The sequence below is a fragment of the Mchenga conophoros genome, linkage group LG9, assembly GCF_057382185.1.
Source record: "Mchenga conophoros isolate Kocher_MC1m ecotype Shallow Benthic linkage group LG9, M_conophoros_male_GT1.1, whole genome shotgun sequence".
Lineage (NCBI taxonomy): Eukaryota > Metazoa > Chordata > Actinopteri > Cichliformes > Cichlidae > Mchenga > Mchenga conophoros.
In genome coordinates, this window is record NC_140534.1 from 33,325,131 (window position 1) to 33,344,117 (window position 18,987).

An 18,987-nucleotide genomic window follows, 5' to 3' on the forward strand; every position below is an offset into this window, starting at 1 on the left:
TGTTGCCATATCATTTTTTTGATTGGTCAACATGGTACATTTTTTCACCAATAGGAAAGGGCGGGGTTTTGGTTTTCTTTTTGCTCGCAGGCTTTCCAGCGTTTTCCTTATAAAACGACGTTTTTACAGTTTCTTCCTGTAATAAATATAAAAACCAAACATTGCAGATATTTTTATCATAACTCTGGTTTTCGTGGCCGATCAACACAATTTAAAAACTGGTATAAAGTCCACACTTTGTCCGTCAGTTGCTCCGTCTGTCCTGCTCACGTCTCCAATGATTGTACACGTTGTCATTAACGTGGCTTCACTCCACATCAGCCGCTTTGCTAAAACACCGGTGTCGGCACATAAGGACGCTGTCACAGCCTGTCAGCGACGTTGATTAGCTGCGTATATACGAATGTGAATCGCATCATTGGCTGGACTATGGGATAATGTGGCATCGTTCTGATCCCATACAGGAGAAGCCAGTCACTGACTCACACTGCAGAACAGAATTGTTAACATATTTACTTTAATTTCAATCCAGGTTAGATTTTTTTGTGCGCAGAGATCGTGCCAGCAGTGCGCAATTGCGCACGGGCAGCTTAGAGGGAACGCTGGCTATGACTAAACTTCATATTCAGTCAGCACTGATCAGATGCAGCAAAGTCTCTTTCATGTTTCATGCCCGGTCTGCTTCAGGAGAAACTGAACAGGATGGAGGTGGACTCCTGCCTGGTCGCTTGGATCTCCGACTACCTCACCGACAGACCACAGTACGTCAGGCTGAAGGACATCACGTCTGACACTGTGGTCAGCAGCACAGGAGCACCACAGGGAACTGTGCTGTCCCCTCTTCTCTTCACCCTGTACACCTCTGACTTCTGCTACAACTCTGAATTATGCCATATTCAGAAGTTTGCAGATGACACGGCCATCATGGGGTGTATCTGGGATGATCAGGAAGAGGAGTACAGAAGTCTGGTGAGGAACTTTGTCGCATGGAGTCACACAAACCACCTGCAACTCAACACCTCAAAGACTAAGGAACTGGTTGTGGACTTCGGGAGGTCCAGAGAAGGTCCACTGCCGGTTCAGATAGAGGGGGAGGAGGTGGAGGTGGTCAACAAGTACAAGTACCTCGGGCTGTGGGTGGACAATAAACTGGACTGGTCATGCAACACAGAGCACCTGTATAAAAAAGCACAAAGCCGACTGTACTTCCTCAGGAGGCTGAGGTCTTTTAACATCTGCAGGAAGCTCCTGAGGATGTTTTACCAGTCGGTGGTTGCTGGAGTACTTTTCTATGCTGTGGTGTGCTGGGGGAGCAGCACAGCAATAATCACTGTGCAATAATCACTGTGCAATAAACTCACTCAAATGAGCAATCCTATTAATCCATTTTGTATATTCTGTATCTATATCTCTATATATCTATATCTCTATAGGCCTATCTATCTCTATATCTATATATCTATATATGTGTATGGTGTATTTATGCTTATATCCTGACTCTCATTTCCCTTATCGTATCTGCAACATGCAACTTCTTCGGTGCTTTGCTACTGGAAACTGAATTTCCTGGAGGAACCCACCCGAGGGGTTAATAAAGTTTCATCTAATCTAATGTGCTTATCAGTCTGAGTAACTCTGGGGTAGCTTATTGAGGAGTTTGGGGTAAGAAAAGCCAGACAACAAAAGATAACTCCGGTATTTCAAACTACTGTTGCTTCCGATCACTCGTCACATGTATAACAGGAGCCGTGAAGCAGAACATCCAGGATGTTCGAAAACGACCATTTTGTGGTGCTTTGCTGCTCCCTGATACGGCGCAGCTACACTACACCCTGCAGGAAAGTATCTTCCTCCAACTTCAGTAGGGTCATGGGATTTACTGCCGAGGATCTGCAGGCTTCATGAACATCCCTGCTACTGTTTTCACTTCAACTCTTTCCCAAACATCGTTATAGGGAGACAGCTGCGATGTTTCAGACTGAACGAATCAGCTGGTGGAGAGAAAGGATTCTGCTGATGCACATTTGTCCAAGTTCAAAAAGAACAACAGTGCTCCATTGTAAATATGGTCAACTCACTGAATCTTACAGACAAGCCTTAAAAAGAAGCCCCACCCACCTCCTGCTCAGTCAGTTCTGCTTACAATGGGCAGCCAATCAGGAATCAATTCATATTTGTTTACTCCTAGAGGCCTTCAGGACCACACCCCCGCTCAGAAATACCTACCCAAGAGCCTCAGGAAGCAGTCTTCAGTTGGCTTCAGGGACCCAGCTGGACCTCGAGGGTCTGGAACAGCCTGCTGGATGGAAGGAGGATGGAGGCGCTCGTTTCCTTCAAGTCGCATCTTTAAATTCTTAGGACTTTTCAGAGTTTTTCTGCAACATTTCTCACTATAGTTTGATTCTGCTGCTCCTGTGAAGCCGTTTGAAAGGTGGATTTTGTGGAGCGCTGTATGAAAAGTACTACTGGGATCATCATAGAATAAAGCTGCCTCAATGAGGTCAAGTCACAGAGCTAAAAGTTCCCAAAGCATTTCTCCGCAGTTGAACTAATTTTTCTGATTAAATCAAACAGAGCTTCGTCTTAGCTCAGCATTAACTAAACCCACGAGGGAGTTTGTAGTTCCACAGAAGAGTAAAACGGCACCAACAGAGGACGAGTCAGTGAGAACACTTATTTTCATATCTGTGCGAGGTGATCATTTAGATTGACAGCAGTGATAAAGGCGACTCTAGCAGGGTCCAGAAATAAAAACAAGGAGCTGGAATTGAGCCGTGAGCAGTGTTTAGTATTTTTAAGCATATAAATGACAAAATAAGGACTTTGAAATACATGATACAGCAGCCCGCTCACCCACCTTTGAGACCATAAAATACTTGAGACAGAAAACCACACATCGGTTGCAGTTTTTCTCCATTTGTTTCATCGTTTTTATTTTGCCATCTCCAGTCAGGTGACAAAGGCCTCGAGTGAACAAAAAACGTTTGCAACTCTACCACCCTCCCCAACCCGATCGAGCCCCTCAAAAAAAGAAACACACACCTCACTGCAAACCGCCTCCCACATTTCGGAGGCCCACACTGCCACACACTCACGCCCTCTTAAAAACGAAACAACACTCCTCTTTTTTTGTATTTGGGGGATGGCCCCGATGGACGAGAGGTGCGAGTGCACGGGACCCTCACGCCCCCTCAAACTTCTACACAGACAAGAGACTGGCATCACGAGGGTTAATCACTGAAGTTTCTGTTCTTTTTCTTTTTTCTCTTTAAGGGAGGGGGGGAAAGGGAGAAAAGAAATCTTGGTTTTAGAGCTTTGACATGCTGGGGGGGACCTCGAGTGCTCTTTACGTGCCGGCCACCACGATCCCCCGATCAGGGGAGGGGAAATAAAAATAAAAGGGACCTAGTCGCACTCAAAGGCCATGCTGGAAAGCGGTATGGCTGCTAGAGGGGCGACCTAATCCAGAATTCAGTATCTACAGGGGCAACCCTCCCTCCCTCCCACGGCTTTAACTCAAAACCAGCCCCTCCCCGACCCCTGATCCCCTTCCCTCTAAAAGGCTTTAAACCTGCTGTATTCAATCTAAAGAATATAAAAAAATAATCATACAAAAGCTGAATCCCGCTGTTATTTCAACATTCAGGAATGTGAGTGGCAAAACCAACACGTCTGAAGGCAAACAGAATACGCAGGAATTGAGCGACTGATCGTGTTTTTGTTTTGAAGTCGTTTTATATAAAGTTGCCAAACAAAACCTCAGTGATCAGGCAGAGGACCACGCAGCGAGCTGCGGCGGAACAATCCCAACAGCAAATGGAAAGGAGAAACCAAAAGGAGGAGGAGCAGAGGGGGGGGGGGAGAAATAAAAGATCAATGATGAGAGAGAGAGAGAGAGATCACAACAGAATGATTGAGGTTGTCTGTGAAGGCCGACGCTTTGGTGACAGAACCAATGAGAATGCAAGAGACTGGTTGTGGGTGGTGCTTGTTGTCCGGGCAGCAAAGTCTATCAACTCCTTATTTGCTGGCCAAGACCTTGGTAGCGACAGCACATTCCTCCCCCATGGCAGCAATCACGGTGACCTGCGGAGAGCGCACAGACACACAAACAACGTGTTCAAGTCAATCATCTGAAACGTTACACGTGCAGCTCTCGCCCTCCTCGCCATCTCCACCCTCTGCTCCCGGGTCAGGACTCCCAACCCCGAAGCCTCCAGCTACATGGAAGCTTGTCTGTGAAGCTTCTCAGTCATCCAGGTCCTCCTAGTCTAGAAGCTTCTTCAGTTCTGAACTGAAGAAGCTTCTCGGATGAGAGGTGGAACGTCTTCAAGCGACTCAAAGTCCAGACGCTTTTCTTTCCAAGACTACACGGAAGTTTAATCAATTTATGACCCAAAAACAAGGTTGTTTTTTAATACTGATGACAAACTGTTTCACAGCCCAGGAATTAGCCCACACCATTGTGCTTTAGACAGATTCACCACTGTGACAGCTACAACGGGGCTTCAGGTCGGGCTGACAAATATGAATTATATGAAAAGACTAAACTCACCATGAATTCTTCACCCGCCTCGAACTTTGACTCGATTTCCTTGCCGACTTCATTGTCGGGGACGCGCAGGTCCTCTCTGATGTCGCCGTTGTCGCTCATCAGGGACATATAGTTCTCATTGATGTTAACCAACTGCAGAAAAACAAAAAGACTTCACTGATCACATCTGCACAGACCTCAAGCTGGTCACAATAAAAACATGCGATCCACATTCTCCAGTCTGGCCACAGTTCAAAGTTTCTGAGTCCCAAATGAAGCTATTCCAGCTGTATAGCACCAGAGTCACTCCTGCACATGTATCACAAAGGAAAACTTTCCACAACGTAATAAACATTTTAATGACTTTCAGCACAACTTTAATGTTAGTTTGGTTTTTTTCAGCCAGAAAATGATACGAAGTCAATTTCTAGCCATGTCTGAATCTCAGAAATCTGTCAACTCCAAGTAGCCTTTTATTTATTCAAGGGTAAAGTGCTCATCAAATTTCCAGGACTGTGGGAAATATGACCTGTTTAAAAAAGAAAAACGAGTTTTGTTAACAATCAAATTATACCAAGCCTCCATTCTGACACTAAATGTCGTGGATGGTCACGTGTAATCACCTCTGAGACCAGGAAACCCCAGCAGTGCCCAAAAATCCTTACTGAGAGGATTTGGCCATTTCCAAGCCACAGATGAAGGAAAGTTAAACTAGAGATTTTCTTTAATGATGCAAGTTATTAATGTGAAGCGTACAGGAGACAGAACCTTTACTTTTTATTTAGGTTAACCACCTAAGCAGCTGTGCTCAGTTTGGTTTTGCTGTCATATGCAAAAGCCCACAGCACAAAGTAAAGACCGGCACTTCACTGAAAAATAAAACAAAGTCCATCCTGATACAGACAACTGTAGAATGAAGCCGACGAACACTTAAACGATCCCGTGTTTGTTTCTGACAGAACTTTACGTGAGCAGACTGCAGCTGAGCCTCAGCACCTCTCACACTTTAACACACAGAGTGAAAACACACCTGTACACACATCTGCAGTCAGTCACCTGGAGCATAAATGCTAATTATACACCATCGGATTAAAGCAGCTGTGGTAGCACATCTGTAACATGACAGTTTAGCTGTTTGCTCTGCATGAGAAATGTATCCATGCAAAGTGCACTAATGTACATTAATTATTCGGACTCTTTGTGCCGTTTCCATAGAAACGTGTTCATTTGCAAACTCAGCATGTTTAGGTATTGGATGCTGGGCCGACTATCCCACAGCGTGATAAAAATGTAAAGGTAGTGAGCAAAAGAAGGACAGTACAGAAACTTTCACTGGCTCAGAAACACACAAGACCACAACCAGTTACACTTTATTTCAAATTCTATCTGCACTGTGGTAAAGGCCTGGAACCAGCTGCGTGCAGCAGCCAGAGGTTACTCAGGGTTCATCTCAGCTGCACCGCTTCACCGATGAACCCGACCTTTGAAACCCGAGTGGTCACATCTTTATTTTAGCAGATATCTGAGCCGTTCATGTAAAGACGCCCATTTCTTAAAGCTTACGTCTCATTTTCTCCAACATGAATGTTAGTGACTGGATTATTTGCAGGCTTATTTAGCGTGAGTGGGATGAGTGAGTGGAAATGTTTCCTTCCATTCTAACATTAAAACATCCACAGGGACGATGAGCTTCAGCAGCACGTGTTCTGCTCTTATCCCAAACATTTCTCCGACTATAAAACAAACTTCAATTCAGGTTTCTGGACTGACTGATTCACACAACAGAAAGACGCCCTGTGAATATTTCCACCTGCTGACTCACTGTTGGGAGGCAACGACTGGGAACCCAAACACCAGATGATGTATCCGCTCAACCACCATGTAGCCTTTTCAAACAGTCAGCTGACAGGAAGTACCTGATAGTCTATCCTCTTGATGGAGGGAACATCCATGTTGTGGGTGGAGGGGCACATATCTTCATACTTCTTGTTGGTGAAGATGTCGATGCCAACCAGGTTAACCTGAAGGGAAGATGAGGAATTCACAAGTGTTTAAACAAAGAAAACAGGAGCCACTGAAAGCAGCACAACAGCAACTGATCAACCTGCCAGTGTCATGCATCACACCAGCCCGGGGTCAAACTTCAATAAATGCCTAAACAGAAACCTTAGCCTACTGTCCGACGGCCTGCGTTACGGTTTCAGCTTAACCACATATTCTTTTTTATGAGGGGCTATTTTGGTTTACTTAAAGCTCGATTCTGAAGTTACACCAATTCAAAATCTGCATGAAAAGTCATCTTTGGTCCCAAGTGTTCTTCCTTCCATCAGTCTGAAAGTTTGCACTTAACTAAAAAATGCAATTAAATCTGCTGCTCCTGCAATCAGCTGCAAAATCAAACTTTTTTTTAAAACCCAAATTGAATGAGCAGAAGTTTTCCAGATTTTTTTGCCCTCACTGAATTGATTCAAAGTGACATTAAATACGGTGCAGGCTACAGGTACCCAGCTTCATCACTACCAGCCTTTATTTGGCTCAATGAGATCTTTTGTTTCAGGTCTGCTTAGTTTTAACGTGCATTTCATGTCGAGTGATGCTTATTGTGCATTTTCACTGTGTCACTGCTCTATGCAACAATCGACTGTGCTGCCATCTATCTTTAGACTTTTAGAGTCACATCATCCTGATGGAAGTAAACGTTTAATTAGATTTAAGATCTGAATCTTTCCAAGCTGAAATGGAACATTCAATAAAACGTGACATAAAAAGGTTGTTCAATTTTGTCAACTCTGGATTTTCCCTGCAAACACTTTGGCACAAAAACAGATTTTAGGTCATTGTCTGAAAGAAGAACAGACTGATTTAAAAACAGAACTTTTAAGAGTGAGGCTTAGTTTAATCTAGCATCCGAGGCCCAACCCCCGGGCCTCGGACCGGTCCGTGAGTCGTTTGGTACCGGGCCGCGAGAGTTGAGGCTCAGGTGTGAAATGTATCGGTTTTCAGCGTTGTTTTGTCATCGTTTTTATCGTTAACTCGGTCTTTCTGGGTCTTTTCACGTGTGTTATGAATAAATTTTCTTTTTTTCGGTACCGGTACTAGTTTTATTTTGTTGCATTTATCCGCGACACCTTAAAGGCCGGTCCATGGTGCAAAAAAGGTTGGGGACGGCTGTTATAAGGCACAAAGTGATGAAAAATAAAAATTTCACACATTAAAATATCCGAGTTTGGTAAACCACAAAATCTTGGGAAATTCAGACAAACATCCACTGCAGCTTTACTCTCTATTCATTTTCAATTACTCAACACTTGTTTCAAATTTTGGATTTCTCCCTAAAGCTTCTGACAGGCAGATTTAAGTATTTAACCAGGTTTACAAAGCTGGGCTGTAGTAAGTCTTTGCTATAACTGAAACCTGGCTGCACAGAAGGCCGCTTCAGTCAGAAAAGCCCAGATAATTATTGGATTTCATTTTGTTAGTACTAAGATGGAGATTACCATCATGTTAATATAAATCAACCAATAAAAAGGTCAGAAGGCATCTTCAATGGGACTCAAATCTAAGGACTACATTTGTCCCATTTTGTGGTCGTGGAACACTAAACTGAAAACCCCCCATTTTTATCATGACGGAGTCCCATGTGAGGGCAAAGTACACACAGGAACACTGTGAGTAAAGATAAGAAGGCCTTGTTTTAGTAAAGGCACACATCATGCAGTTTGGATCAGACAGGTTTGAAACCTGAGAATCCAGGCCGAGCCTCAGGTACTGCTCCAAAACTTTATGTTAAACTTTGCAGCTTTCAGCAGTCCTCCACCTGAAAGCTCTCAGCCTGTCTGGTCTTTACTCTGCGCGTTGTCCTGTTTCATGTTCATGGTCCCCCTTTTCTGTCCTGACCAATGCTCTTTACCATGCGGTACAAAATGATCTGAAATAAAAGAAGAGGACTAAACAGCTTCTGAGTTTACCTTAGCATGTCCGTGCTTGCCGGTCTTGGAGGTTGACATCTCCACAATTTTGCAGGGACGACCCTTCAGCACCACGTAGCCGTTCTTACGCAGAGCAGAGCACTGCATGGGGTAGGTGGCGGAGGCGCCAGACTCACCAGTCTGGAAATCGAGATCGGGATCTGCCATGGTGCGATGGGTCTGGGTCGCTGGTGGAGACAGTTACACATCACTAACCCCGAAATCAAGCACAGAAATTTATATCGACAGACTTCCACACTAAGCAGTCACAGGGTTAGGTTCTCGTGGAGAAAGACATGGCATTAACACGACAGCGAGCAAAAATCAGAAGGTAACCTGACCTAGTCAAGTGTACACTTGAAACAGATGACCACGTTCAATACACCTCTTACATCTGTCCAATAGCATCCTGATTTCAAAGCTTCTGATGTCAAGTGTTACGGGGAAAAACCCTGTAAAATGACCCAGTAAATATTCCACTTTCATACATTTGCCAAATTGTGGTTAAATTACAACAGTTTTGGCATCCCTGACCCTGGTCAAATATAATAGTTGTTCTGTACATAACAGAGGACTTAAAGTGTCGGCGTTGGTGTTTTCACAGTAGTTAATGAGGGAAAACATGAATCTCATGACAGTTGTCAACAGCAGCCTGATGTAGATAGAGTCCTGTGAATTAAATGTTTGCAATGTTTGTCAGAGTTTAATGCTTGCTGGAAAAACATTGATTCTACTCCAACTCAGCTAAAGCTTAAGGAGTTTCATGATATTTAAACATGCCTGATTGTGGCTTTGATTTTGACCCAATGTAAACCACAGCCCCCGACTGCTTCCCCATTTTTAAAGGGTTGAAACACTACCTTGGGCATACATTGATTTAAAAAAAAGCAATTCAATACAGCCTTGTTTAATATATTAACATTAATACCAAAGAAAAAGCAAATTAGGGGATTTTGCTGTAAACATTGCAATTTTTTAAAAATTATGTAAAAAAAAAAAAAAAAAGTGTTTCTACTTTAATAAATCTGCTATGCTCGGCTGAGTTTTGAGCCACTTTAATAGTTTTCTTTCCTGCTTTGATTTAGACTACCGCAGCCTTTTCCTGGGCCCCACAGAGCTCTCTGCTACTTTTAGGTAGATATCGCGAGATTTCTATTGTAAAATAAATAAATAAATGAATAAAGGTGCAGTCCTCTTGATCTGCTGGGAAATTAATTTGAGTGTGATCCGAGTTATACATTTTGAATATCCAATTTGAAAAAGAAAAAAACAAATCCCTAAGCTCCGCCGAAACGTGGACGTCGCCACCCCGGCTCGACACGAGGCTGGACGGCTGCGCCACTTCTCAATCTGCCGCAGCAGTTTTATCGCAAATGTTAGCAAGCCCAGTGGACGCATGAAGTTCAAAGTCAAAATTCACTCGCAGCCACTTCTTCGCCCCATCGGTGCCACATAAATAAATTAAAGGTTAATCTTTTAATGATCAGAAGTTAAGCTGGCTCAGAGTTTACAAATGTAACATAGCGCTGTGAAGACAGCAGAGAATAGTGCATCAAACGCTAAAATTAGCACGTTTTATTCTGGATGTTTTGGTTTATAACCATTTATTGTAACGCTATCGGGACAGGATTTCGATGCCGCGAGATTTGCGGCTGGCCAACGTGCGCTGCTGTTTCACAAACACCAAGTCCCGTTATCCGAGCTAACGCGCTGCTAGCGGCGGCTAACCGAGCTAGCCGTCCATTCAGCTCGGTCCAAATAAAGGCGCGGATTAATCTCGGATCGACAGCGGACCGGGTACAAACCATCAGTCTGTTTTTTCCTGATCGGCCCGCCGGGTCGTCGGTTAACAGTGCGGATTTTAACCGCGAACCGAAGACAAGAGCGTTAGCGCGGAGAATGACAAGCAGCTTCCACGGAGCGCGCCGCCGAAGGCCGCATGTCCCTTTGATTCAGCATGCTAGCGCTAGTCGGAACATGGACACCCACACCCTACCCTGCCACCGACTACATCCACCGGGAAACCGACTAACTACTCCCTCGGCATCTCAAACCAGTACATGACTACTTTAATACCTCTGAAATCGTTAATGGGTCACCTAAAAACCGCTAAAGTCCACCGTTTATCCCCCCCAAGGCAGCAACACGCGCCATGCCACACTTACCTTCCAAGAAAAAGAGGACCTAAAGTGCGCATGCGCGGCCAACTTGACTGCAGCATCCGTAGAGGAAGAAAGGAGGGGAGGGGCGTTTATGTGTTCCGGTAGCAGCCTGGCAGAAAGGGATGCCAAGTCTGAGGGAAACATGGCAACCCGGCCAAGAGAATACAAAAATACTACTTTTTTAAAAAAAAAAATCCTGGTAATGTACTTACACAATGGTATGGATTAGATTTAGGTTGGCTAATATTTTGTTAAACACGAGGTATTTATTTCTAATACTTAATATTGGGCATGAGGTCTTTTTATTACAACAAATGTGATGTACAGAGCTTTACTAGGTACAGAGGGATAAAGTTGATGAGTCATACCATGACGATATGGGAGAGTTACTGAAGGTAGGTTAAGAAAAAAGGTAACGATCAGATCAGCAGAATAGCTTCATGCATGTCTGAGGGTGGTGCAGGGCACTGAGACAGTGGGGAGGTGTGCTGTAGAAGTGACAGGCCTGGTTTGAGTCCCTACATGTTTGCAGTGATGGTGCACAGACTGACAGATAAGGTCTGTCAGGATGCTCTGTGGACTATGGTATTGCAGATGATATTGTGAGCTGTAGTGACAGCAGGGAGCACGTGGCAGAGAGGTAGAGGTATGCACTGGTGAGAAAAGGGATGAAAATCAGAAGAAAAAAGACATTTATGAATGACAGGGAGATCGGTGTAGCAGTGAGGCTGCAAGGAGCAGAGGTAGTGAAGATAGATGAGTTTAAATACCTGAGGTCAACCAGCCAAAGCAATGGACAGTGAATAAGAGAGTGCAGGCAGAGTCGAGTGGGTGCAGATGTTTATTTGTGACAGAAGGATAGCAGCAAGACTGAAAGGGAAGGTTTTCAAGATGGTAGCGATGCCTGCTGTGATGTATGAATTGGACACGGTGGTACTGACAACAAAAACAGGAGGAAGAGCTGAAGATGTTAATTAAAACATCAGAGGAACAGTTCAGGTTGAGAAGCAAGGCTGTGATGGTTTGGACATGTGCAGAGGAAGGACTGGGGTTATAATGGACAAAGGATGATGAAGATGGAACTAGCGGAAAGGAGGAAGACCTCACCTCAGAGAAGGTTCATGGATGTAGTGGAGGAAGACATGCAGAACGTTGGTGAGGTGTTTTGTTGAACCTTAATAAACTGCTCCTAGATATTTACATGACCTAGTGGCAAGAATAAATCGCCATTAGGCGATCATATACATGACATTCGTATTCATGTATAACATAGAATCAGTGAATTTTCTCTAACGCCTCCTAGTGGCAAAACTCCTTCCATCTTCTTAGGACACTCCTCACTCCTTCAGTACATTTAATACTAATTTAAAGTACTGATAAATATGTAAAGATCCTTTTACTCTGTAGATGCTATGAAGTTTAAGGTCTCCATCCATTAGTTTGGCTTTAACCATATGTTGCTTCAACATAACACATTCAGCATTAATGTTAGCCGAGAAACGTGTACTAATGCCCCTGATCCCATCAGGGGTACTGGCTGTGTGATGTCCTCTTTAATTCTTTGTGTGCGGTACGTTTCTGAAACTTGTTATTTTGGTTTTTCGTAGTCACTTGGATGAGTGGCAGAACGTTTCTCCCGCTGAAAACGTTACATCCTGATGAACAGAATCAACGTTTTGGGATTTCCTTACCTGGATCGAGCATGCATTAAGACGTTACATGGTAGAGTGTGAACATAATGTGCAGATGCACTGAGCTTTGGTCACTCTTGGTGGTTCTCTGTAGTTTCCCTGAAGCCCATGCAGTGACCAGCTCAGTGTTTGATGGATAAAGGAACATGCATGTGTCTACAGTTAAAAAGGATTTGGCTACTTCCTGATTTATTTATTTGAATCTATTTTGCACATTTGTCACACTTAAACATTTCTGATAAAACAAATTTTAATGTTAGTCAGAGAGGTGCAGTCCTCCTGATCTGCTGCCCAGTTGCCTCTTAAACTAGTTGTGCCTCCCTCACCAGTAAAAACTGCAAACAAGTGTTTGTGATAATGGACAACAAGTGTTTCACATCACTGTGGAGGAACTTTGGCCCACTCTTCTTTGAAGAAATGTTTTAATTCAGCCACACTGGAGGATATTCCAGGATGAATGGGATGTTTAAGGTCATCCCAAAGGACCTCAGTCAGCTTTAAGTCTGGCAGCTTTTTTCCCAACTAGGTGTTCCGATGTTTTCAGATGACACGCTCTGGTTCTTTAAACGTTCCTTTTAGCTCTACTTCCATTTCTTCAAGATGCTTTACTTTTTTGTCAGTGGAAATAAAAACGTGTTCTTTATAACTTGCCTTGTTAAATAAAGCTTACACTGAATAACAACACCATCTGGTACAAATTGGTATTACCCTAAAGTACAGCCTTGCCACATTCAGTTATCTTTTTAACAACATACATGGATGTTTTGTACATAAAGTCAATTTTTCCAGACCGCTTTGAATATATAGGAAGGCAACAATAACTTAATTAACGAGTTGTTACAACCAGGGTGTGCAGAGGAGCACAAAGCTTGCAGCAGATGTGCAACAGCAGCAGAAGACCACGCCCGTTGAGCCTCCTGAGGTTACAGACCACACAGGCTCACTAAAAGTTAGCCACAGAAGAGTGCAAAAATGTTGCCTGGTCTGCAACATTCAGATGGAAGAAAGGTAATTTAACTGACTTTGAATGTGGCATGGTTGTGGCGTCAGAATTTGTGAATGTGAAGCCAACAAACCTGCAGCAACTGTGCGATGCTTTCATCTCAATATGGAACAAAATCTCTGAGGAGTGTTTCCGGGACTGTTTGTGAATCTGTGCTGCAGCCTGTAGAAACTCTGGGACTAAAACAAATGAGTGTTTTTCCTATTAGGTCTTTATCTCACTCAGAACACAGAAGCTGCCGTGTGACTCGGGTATGAATAAAGAGAGCGGGTCAGGTGTGGTTGCTGTACAAGGAGAGGACATTTATTGTAGAATTCCCAACACCACAGATGCGTGTTACCAGGTCGAGGTTGTCTTTTGATTGATTCCAGTGATTCAGACGGGGTGAAAATTCACATGCATGTCACACACCTGTGCACACACCTGCTCACCTCCACGCACGCGCACACACACACACTCACGCACACTCACGCACACTCAGAGGCTAACAATCGTACATATGTTCACAGTCTTGATACGTACAAAAATTGAAATACAAATACAAATAATACCACAATAAAAACATTGTACTGTTTGATTTTTTTTTTAGAAATTCTTATAGCTATGTTCTCTATTCTGTAGAAAGACAACTATGCTTTAATAAGTGAACATTATTTTTTTGTCTTTCTCTAAAATGATCAGTAGGATATCATCATCATAACGAAAATTCTTACAGTATATATCTCTTTTTTTAATCTATGGTTTCTCAAGCTGACCCTGCCTCCTGACCTTTATTCACAGGGTGCTGCTAACATCCTGCACATGTAAAAGGCTTCAGCTGGCCTTAACGCGCCATCACTCGCCCCCTCCACCATCTCTTTTAAAAACAGCAAAAGAAGATCAAGTAAAGGATGGAGCAGCTTCCTTCTATAAACACAAACGCGTACAGTCAGCAAAGGCTCAGCTCCAGCCTTTAAGAAGACGCTCCTGCTCGCTCTTTACCAGCTGCACTCTGGAAATGATCGTGAACATAAAAACTTTAATGGTAAACGTGTGATCCTCCAGTGTGCAGTTCAGCAGATAAAAGCCCAGCTGTTGTTTTCAGCTCAGAGATGTAGGGTACACAGTCAGACGTCCCCCGCCCCACCGCGTATTGCCTCAAATTTACAACTCATAACAAGTAACGTAAAAAAACATGAATGCCATCATGCAAAAACGAAATAAAGGCAAATGAATTATGGAGAGAAAAATCCAAACTAAACTTTTGAGCTTAGTCCCCCTAAAGCGTCGACAGATTCACAAAGGGATGAACCAGAAAAGAAAGGATAAAAAGCTAGACTGTCATTATTTTCTTTGTCTGTCCTTAACATCAAAGTGAGTATTTACACGAGTGCACACAGCAGCGTGGACAGACGAGAGTAAAAACCTCCAGAAGGTGGCGCCTACTCTACAGCTGAGTTCTTCCTGTGAGAAAATGACGGGAATACTTTTGTTGTTGTGTTGCTGTTGCAGCAATGGTACAATATCTACAACCTCCCTCCCCCTGCTGGGAACAAACCGGGACAAAGCAGCCGGCTGTGCAGCAGCTCCGCGACACTCGCTGCTCGTCTGAACTGTTGTAGCCTCCGACGGGGAAGAACAGCAGCAGCATCAGTGTTCACACTGTGAGAAACGCCGTCTGCACGGCCTCGTGGTTTCCTGCTGGAACAAAGAGCTACATCGGTCTGAGACAAAACATTTAACCGCCATCGTTATCGGCGTGACAACAAGCAGCTTATCCACACTAAGCCTGGGTGTTTTAGAATTTCAACACACACATTTGTTGGTTTTTGGAAGCACCGATTCAGCTTCTTCCAGTTCACATATAAGACACAGCTTTGGCTCTGCAGGTTTGGATATCTGCAGATAGATTCCAGTGTTAAATTCCTAACGTGTATTAGCCACTGTGAGGAAGAGCCTTCATGTTTGAGTCTTTCCTCCATAAAGATGACATCTGACGTCCTCCCCCGTATCCTTAACGGGTTCTGACACCTCAATAATACCAATAAACATGTGGTTTGATCACCATTGAAAAGGTTCTTTGCTTTTCAACCCAGAAGCTGCCTATACTGCCGATACAGCTCTAGTAAGGCCACAGTGATGCACACCCAGTGGTTTTGCTCTCGACGCAGGCCTGAAATATGACAGAAGCTGCTCACATAACAGAAAACATGCATCCGAGGGGGACAGCGTCAGGGCTCGACTCAGACTTTGCTCTCTTTGGTTCGTAGAACGTGTACTGAACGGGTATGGATTACTAAAAAAGTAAAAATTATTACTGATAAGCTCAGCGTGAGCGTCTATTTTGCACTCGGCCATCATTTCTCATGTCAGCACAGTCTCATAACAAAACATGAAAGTCGTGACAAGGCAAACTGTTTTTGTCATGTTCATGGACACAAACTGTCAGGTTATTTTTATGAGCCCAGACTGATTAAAGTAAGGGTTAAAAACGGGGTTAGACTTGTCACCACAAAACTGTAGCTAGATTTGTCACTGATTAATAGAAAGCTTTGAGACTGTGTTAGTCATTTAACCTCCTCAGACCTGAACTCTTCCACGGCAGCATGTTTAATTTCTCTTTGATATTTGGGCTGATTGGGGCCTGATGATTATTTAAACACAGAATTACCAGATTTTTTTTTTTTTTACCTGATTTTTGTTTCTAAGAAACATCAGAGCCACATATGAGGATATTTGTTTAAAATTTCGATACAACAGTGGCAGTAAAACGTCCTCACAAGTGGATATCAGGCCCTTGTAGAGCAAAATTGAGTATTTTGGTCTAAATAAGCCACATCTGTGGACGCCAGGTCCTGGGAGGTTAAGGTCACACTAACTCTCTTTCCACTGCGTCATTCACATCTCTTCCTCTGCTTTTGAGAAACTAACAAAACAATTTCTCTCTGAGGATTTTTTAACTTCTTCTAAAGCCTGAAATTCTTTATTTGAAAGATTCTGCAAAGCGAGTCGCTTTTGGCTATAAATAAGTCTTTGCCATGATCTCTATTCTTTTAACACTACCTTAAATAAAGCCATCTGTGCGCACCCCTCTCACTTCTTACTGAGTCAAATGTGCATCGAGACAAAGGAAGGCGATTATTTCGAGGGACTAGTTTGTCTCAGCAGAAACTTAAAGGCAGCCAGAAACCACGTTGTGTGCAGGTGACAAAACATCCTCACGATCGTCAACGTTCATTTGGTGGCGCTCAAATCCACAAAACTGTCAGATCCAGCAGGCTTAGTGTGGACGCTCATGCTTCTAACCTAATTTAATCACAGTATAAGAAGCAGTACCAGCTTTCACTGTGACACGCCAAACCACCTGCCGCTGTGCCCGCAGTGTGAACACTGCTGTGATGTAAAGTCACTGATGTGCTACACTCTGCAGCTCCTCACTCAATCGAACGGGGAGGTCGAAGGCTACTCGGCATGTCCACAGCAGCCGTTGGCCTGCAGGGGAGGAGGAGGCGTCGTCCGCCGACAGCACGAGGAGTCGCCTTTGCTCAGCAGGCAGTGGCACCGTCCGCGGGGGCCCTGTAGTGCCCCCTGCAGCTGGAGGGGGGGTGTGTGTGGGGTGGGCACACTCCTGCAGTTTTCTCCTGATGGTCAATTGTCCGTTTATCCACAAACACACGCACGCGCACACATTTACACACACATACACCGTCCTCCTGTCATCCCTCCATCCCTCAGTGGCCAATGTTCGGGGTGAAGAAAACAAGGGTTGCGGGTCCAAGAGGTGGAAGGGTTACCAGTTCATCATGGAGCTTCTGTTGAGGGTCATGAAGAAGACTTGACTGCTGCCTCCAGAACGCACCGAGGCGAAGAAGACCTGCAGGGAGAGGGCAGCACGTCATACAGGTGTGTTTCAGGTGTGGCGCCTTCGCTCGTGTGCGCTGTGTGTGCACAGACTCACCTTGTCGTTCCTCTCCGTCAGGAACTTCAGTCGCTGAGCTCGCTTGTGCATGAAAACTCCGTCGAGGTGTCCCGTCTCCACGGACCGGATCTCAATGGCCTTCTCTCCCCAGCCCATGATCTGATTGGAGTGGATGTAGGCTGCAGGGGAGGAAAGGGTGCACACGCACACACACACAAACACACACACACACACACACAGAAGGGGGTTGGACAGGAGAAGACTCAGCACCAGTCTCACACCCAGGCCAGTCACACCTCGAGGCCTCCTCCGCCTCACTTCCGGGAGATTATTGCAGCAGTTTCTGACGGATGTGAACGACCAGCGTTGGGAGAGACGCGTCGCAGGCCTGCTGTCTGGCAAACCTCGTCGCTTTGATGTGAAGCAGTTATCTGAGCTGCCACATTGCACCGGGCTGTCCAGCAGCAGTGTCATTACAGCGTTTAAGGGCAAAGTCAGCCAATCGGAAAACTGTAAGAGCAGAACCCAGTTTAACCTAGTTGCAGGATTAGGGAACACTGTGAAACGTGAGTCCGCAGGGTGGAGGCCAGTAAATGATGACAGCTCGCCCAGCTGTGCACAGCCGTGGCCTTTTAAAATGAACACTCCCCTAAAATGATGGTGAAGTCTCAAGAAGGTTTAGCGGGAAATGTTTGTTTGTGATGTGCACTACAGTGGGAAAGTTCAGGATCTCCTTATTTCTGCTGTGTGAGGTTTCTCTGCTTTATTCTGTTAATGCTGCCTCTCTCAGACCAGCGCGCTCTCAGAGGAAATGAACCTTAATCTCAAGAGTTTCACTTGCTGGTTGAATGAGGGTTAAAAAAGATAAAGAGATAAATATTTAAGCCCCAGAAGTTTCAGCTTCTTTTTTAAATCATAAGAAGAAGTTTGATTTTATACATTTTATTGTGTTGCTTAATTTCTGATAAAAGTGAGAAATTGTAAATGGCCTGTATTTGTATTTGTATAGCACTTTACTCAGTCCCTAAGGACCCCAAAGTGCTTTACACATCCACACATTCACACACTGGTGATGGCAGCTACATTGTAGCCACAGCCACCCTGGGGCGCACTGACAGAGGCGAGGCTGCCGGACACTGGCGCCACCAGGCCCTCTGACCACCACCAGTAGGCAACGGGTGAAGTGTCTTGCCCAAGGACACAACGACCGAGACTGTCGGAGCCGGAGCTCGAACCGGCAACCTTCCGATTACAAGCTGAACTGCCAACTCTTGAGCCACGATCGCCCCAGAAGATCATAATTATAAATCTATATATACCTTTTTACCAGTTTATTTGTTTTACATTTATTTCCCCCTCATAGTGGATGTGTGTAACACTGTATGAGGAAAAACTTAAATTATCACTCAGATGTATCCTCTTCCTGTTCACGCCCCAAATGACCTGTATAAATATACAGGATGGAGCTGATTGGGTGTAAATTTTTTCTCTCTACTCCAGGGGTCCCCAGTCCCAGGCCTCGAGGGCCGGTGTCCCTGCAGGTCTTAGATGTGTCCTTGATCCATCACAGCTGATTTGAATGGATAAATGACCTCCTCAACATGTCCTGAAGTTCTGCAGAGGCTGGTAATGAGCTAATCATGTGATACAGGTGTGTTGACCCAGGGTGAGATCTAAAACCTGCAGGACACCGGCCCTCGAGGCCTGGGATTGGGGACCCCTGCTCTACTC

General features: G+C 44.5%; 2 protein-coding genes across 11 annotated transcripts in view; both read right to left on the reverse strand.

Moving 5' to 3' along the window:
• Positions 1-2,900: 2,900 nt before the first annotated feature.
• On the reverse strand, positions 2,901-10,687 carry eif5a (eukaryotic translation initiation factor 5A). Its single transcript, XM_085287719.1, has 5 exons — positions 10,668-10,687; positions 8,503-8,690; positions 6,451-6,555; positions 4,556-4,687; positions 2,901-4,086 (listed from the first exon to the last, which is right to left on the reverse strand). Exons 2-5 carry the CDS (start codon positions 8,668-8,670, stop codon positions 4,021-4,023), a joined length of 471 nt encoding a protein of 156 aa, XP_085143845.1. The 5' UTR covers positions 8,671-8,690; positions 10,668-10,687; the 3' UTR covers positions 2,901-4,020.
• A 2,952-nt stretch (positions 10,688-13,639) lies between these two features.
• tnikb (TRAF2 and NCK interacting kinase b) overlaps positions 13,640-18,987 on the reverse strand; it is a 67,049-nt gene continuing 61,701 nt past the window's right edge. For all 10 annotated transcript variants that reach the window (XM_085287714.1, XM_085287708.1, XM_085287710.1 and 7 more), the window contains 2 exons: positions 17,296-17,435; positions 13,640-17,211 (listed from right to left, as the gene is read on the reverse strand). In XM_085287714.1, the coding sequence (XP_085143840.1) occupies positions 17,322-17,435 (114 nt within the window). In that variant the 3' untranslated portion in view covers positions 13,640-17,211; positions 17,296-17,321. The remainder of the gene's footprint in view (positions 17,212-17,295; positions 17,436-18,987) is intronic.

Bases quoted from the DNA above. Each gene is read 5' to 3' on its own strand.
- eif5a (XM_085287719.1), bottom strand. From the start codon at position 8,670: ATGGCAGATCCCGATCTCGATTTCCAGACTGGTGAGTCTGGCGCCTCC. The intron at 4,688-6,450 runs GTACTTCCTGTC...GTTTTTCTGCAG, and splicing joins TCAAGAGGATAGACTATCAG to TTGGTTAACATCAATGAGAA. The intron at 4,087-4,555 runs GTGAGTTTAGTC...CGCTCTCCGCAG, and splicing joins AGGCGGGTGAAGAATTCATG to GTCACCGTGATTGCTGCCAT.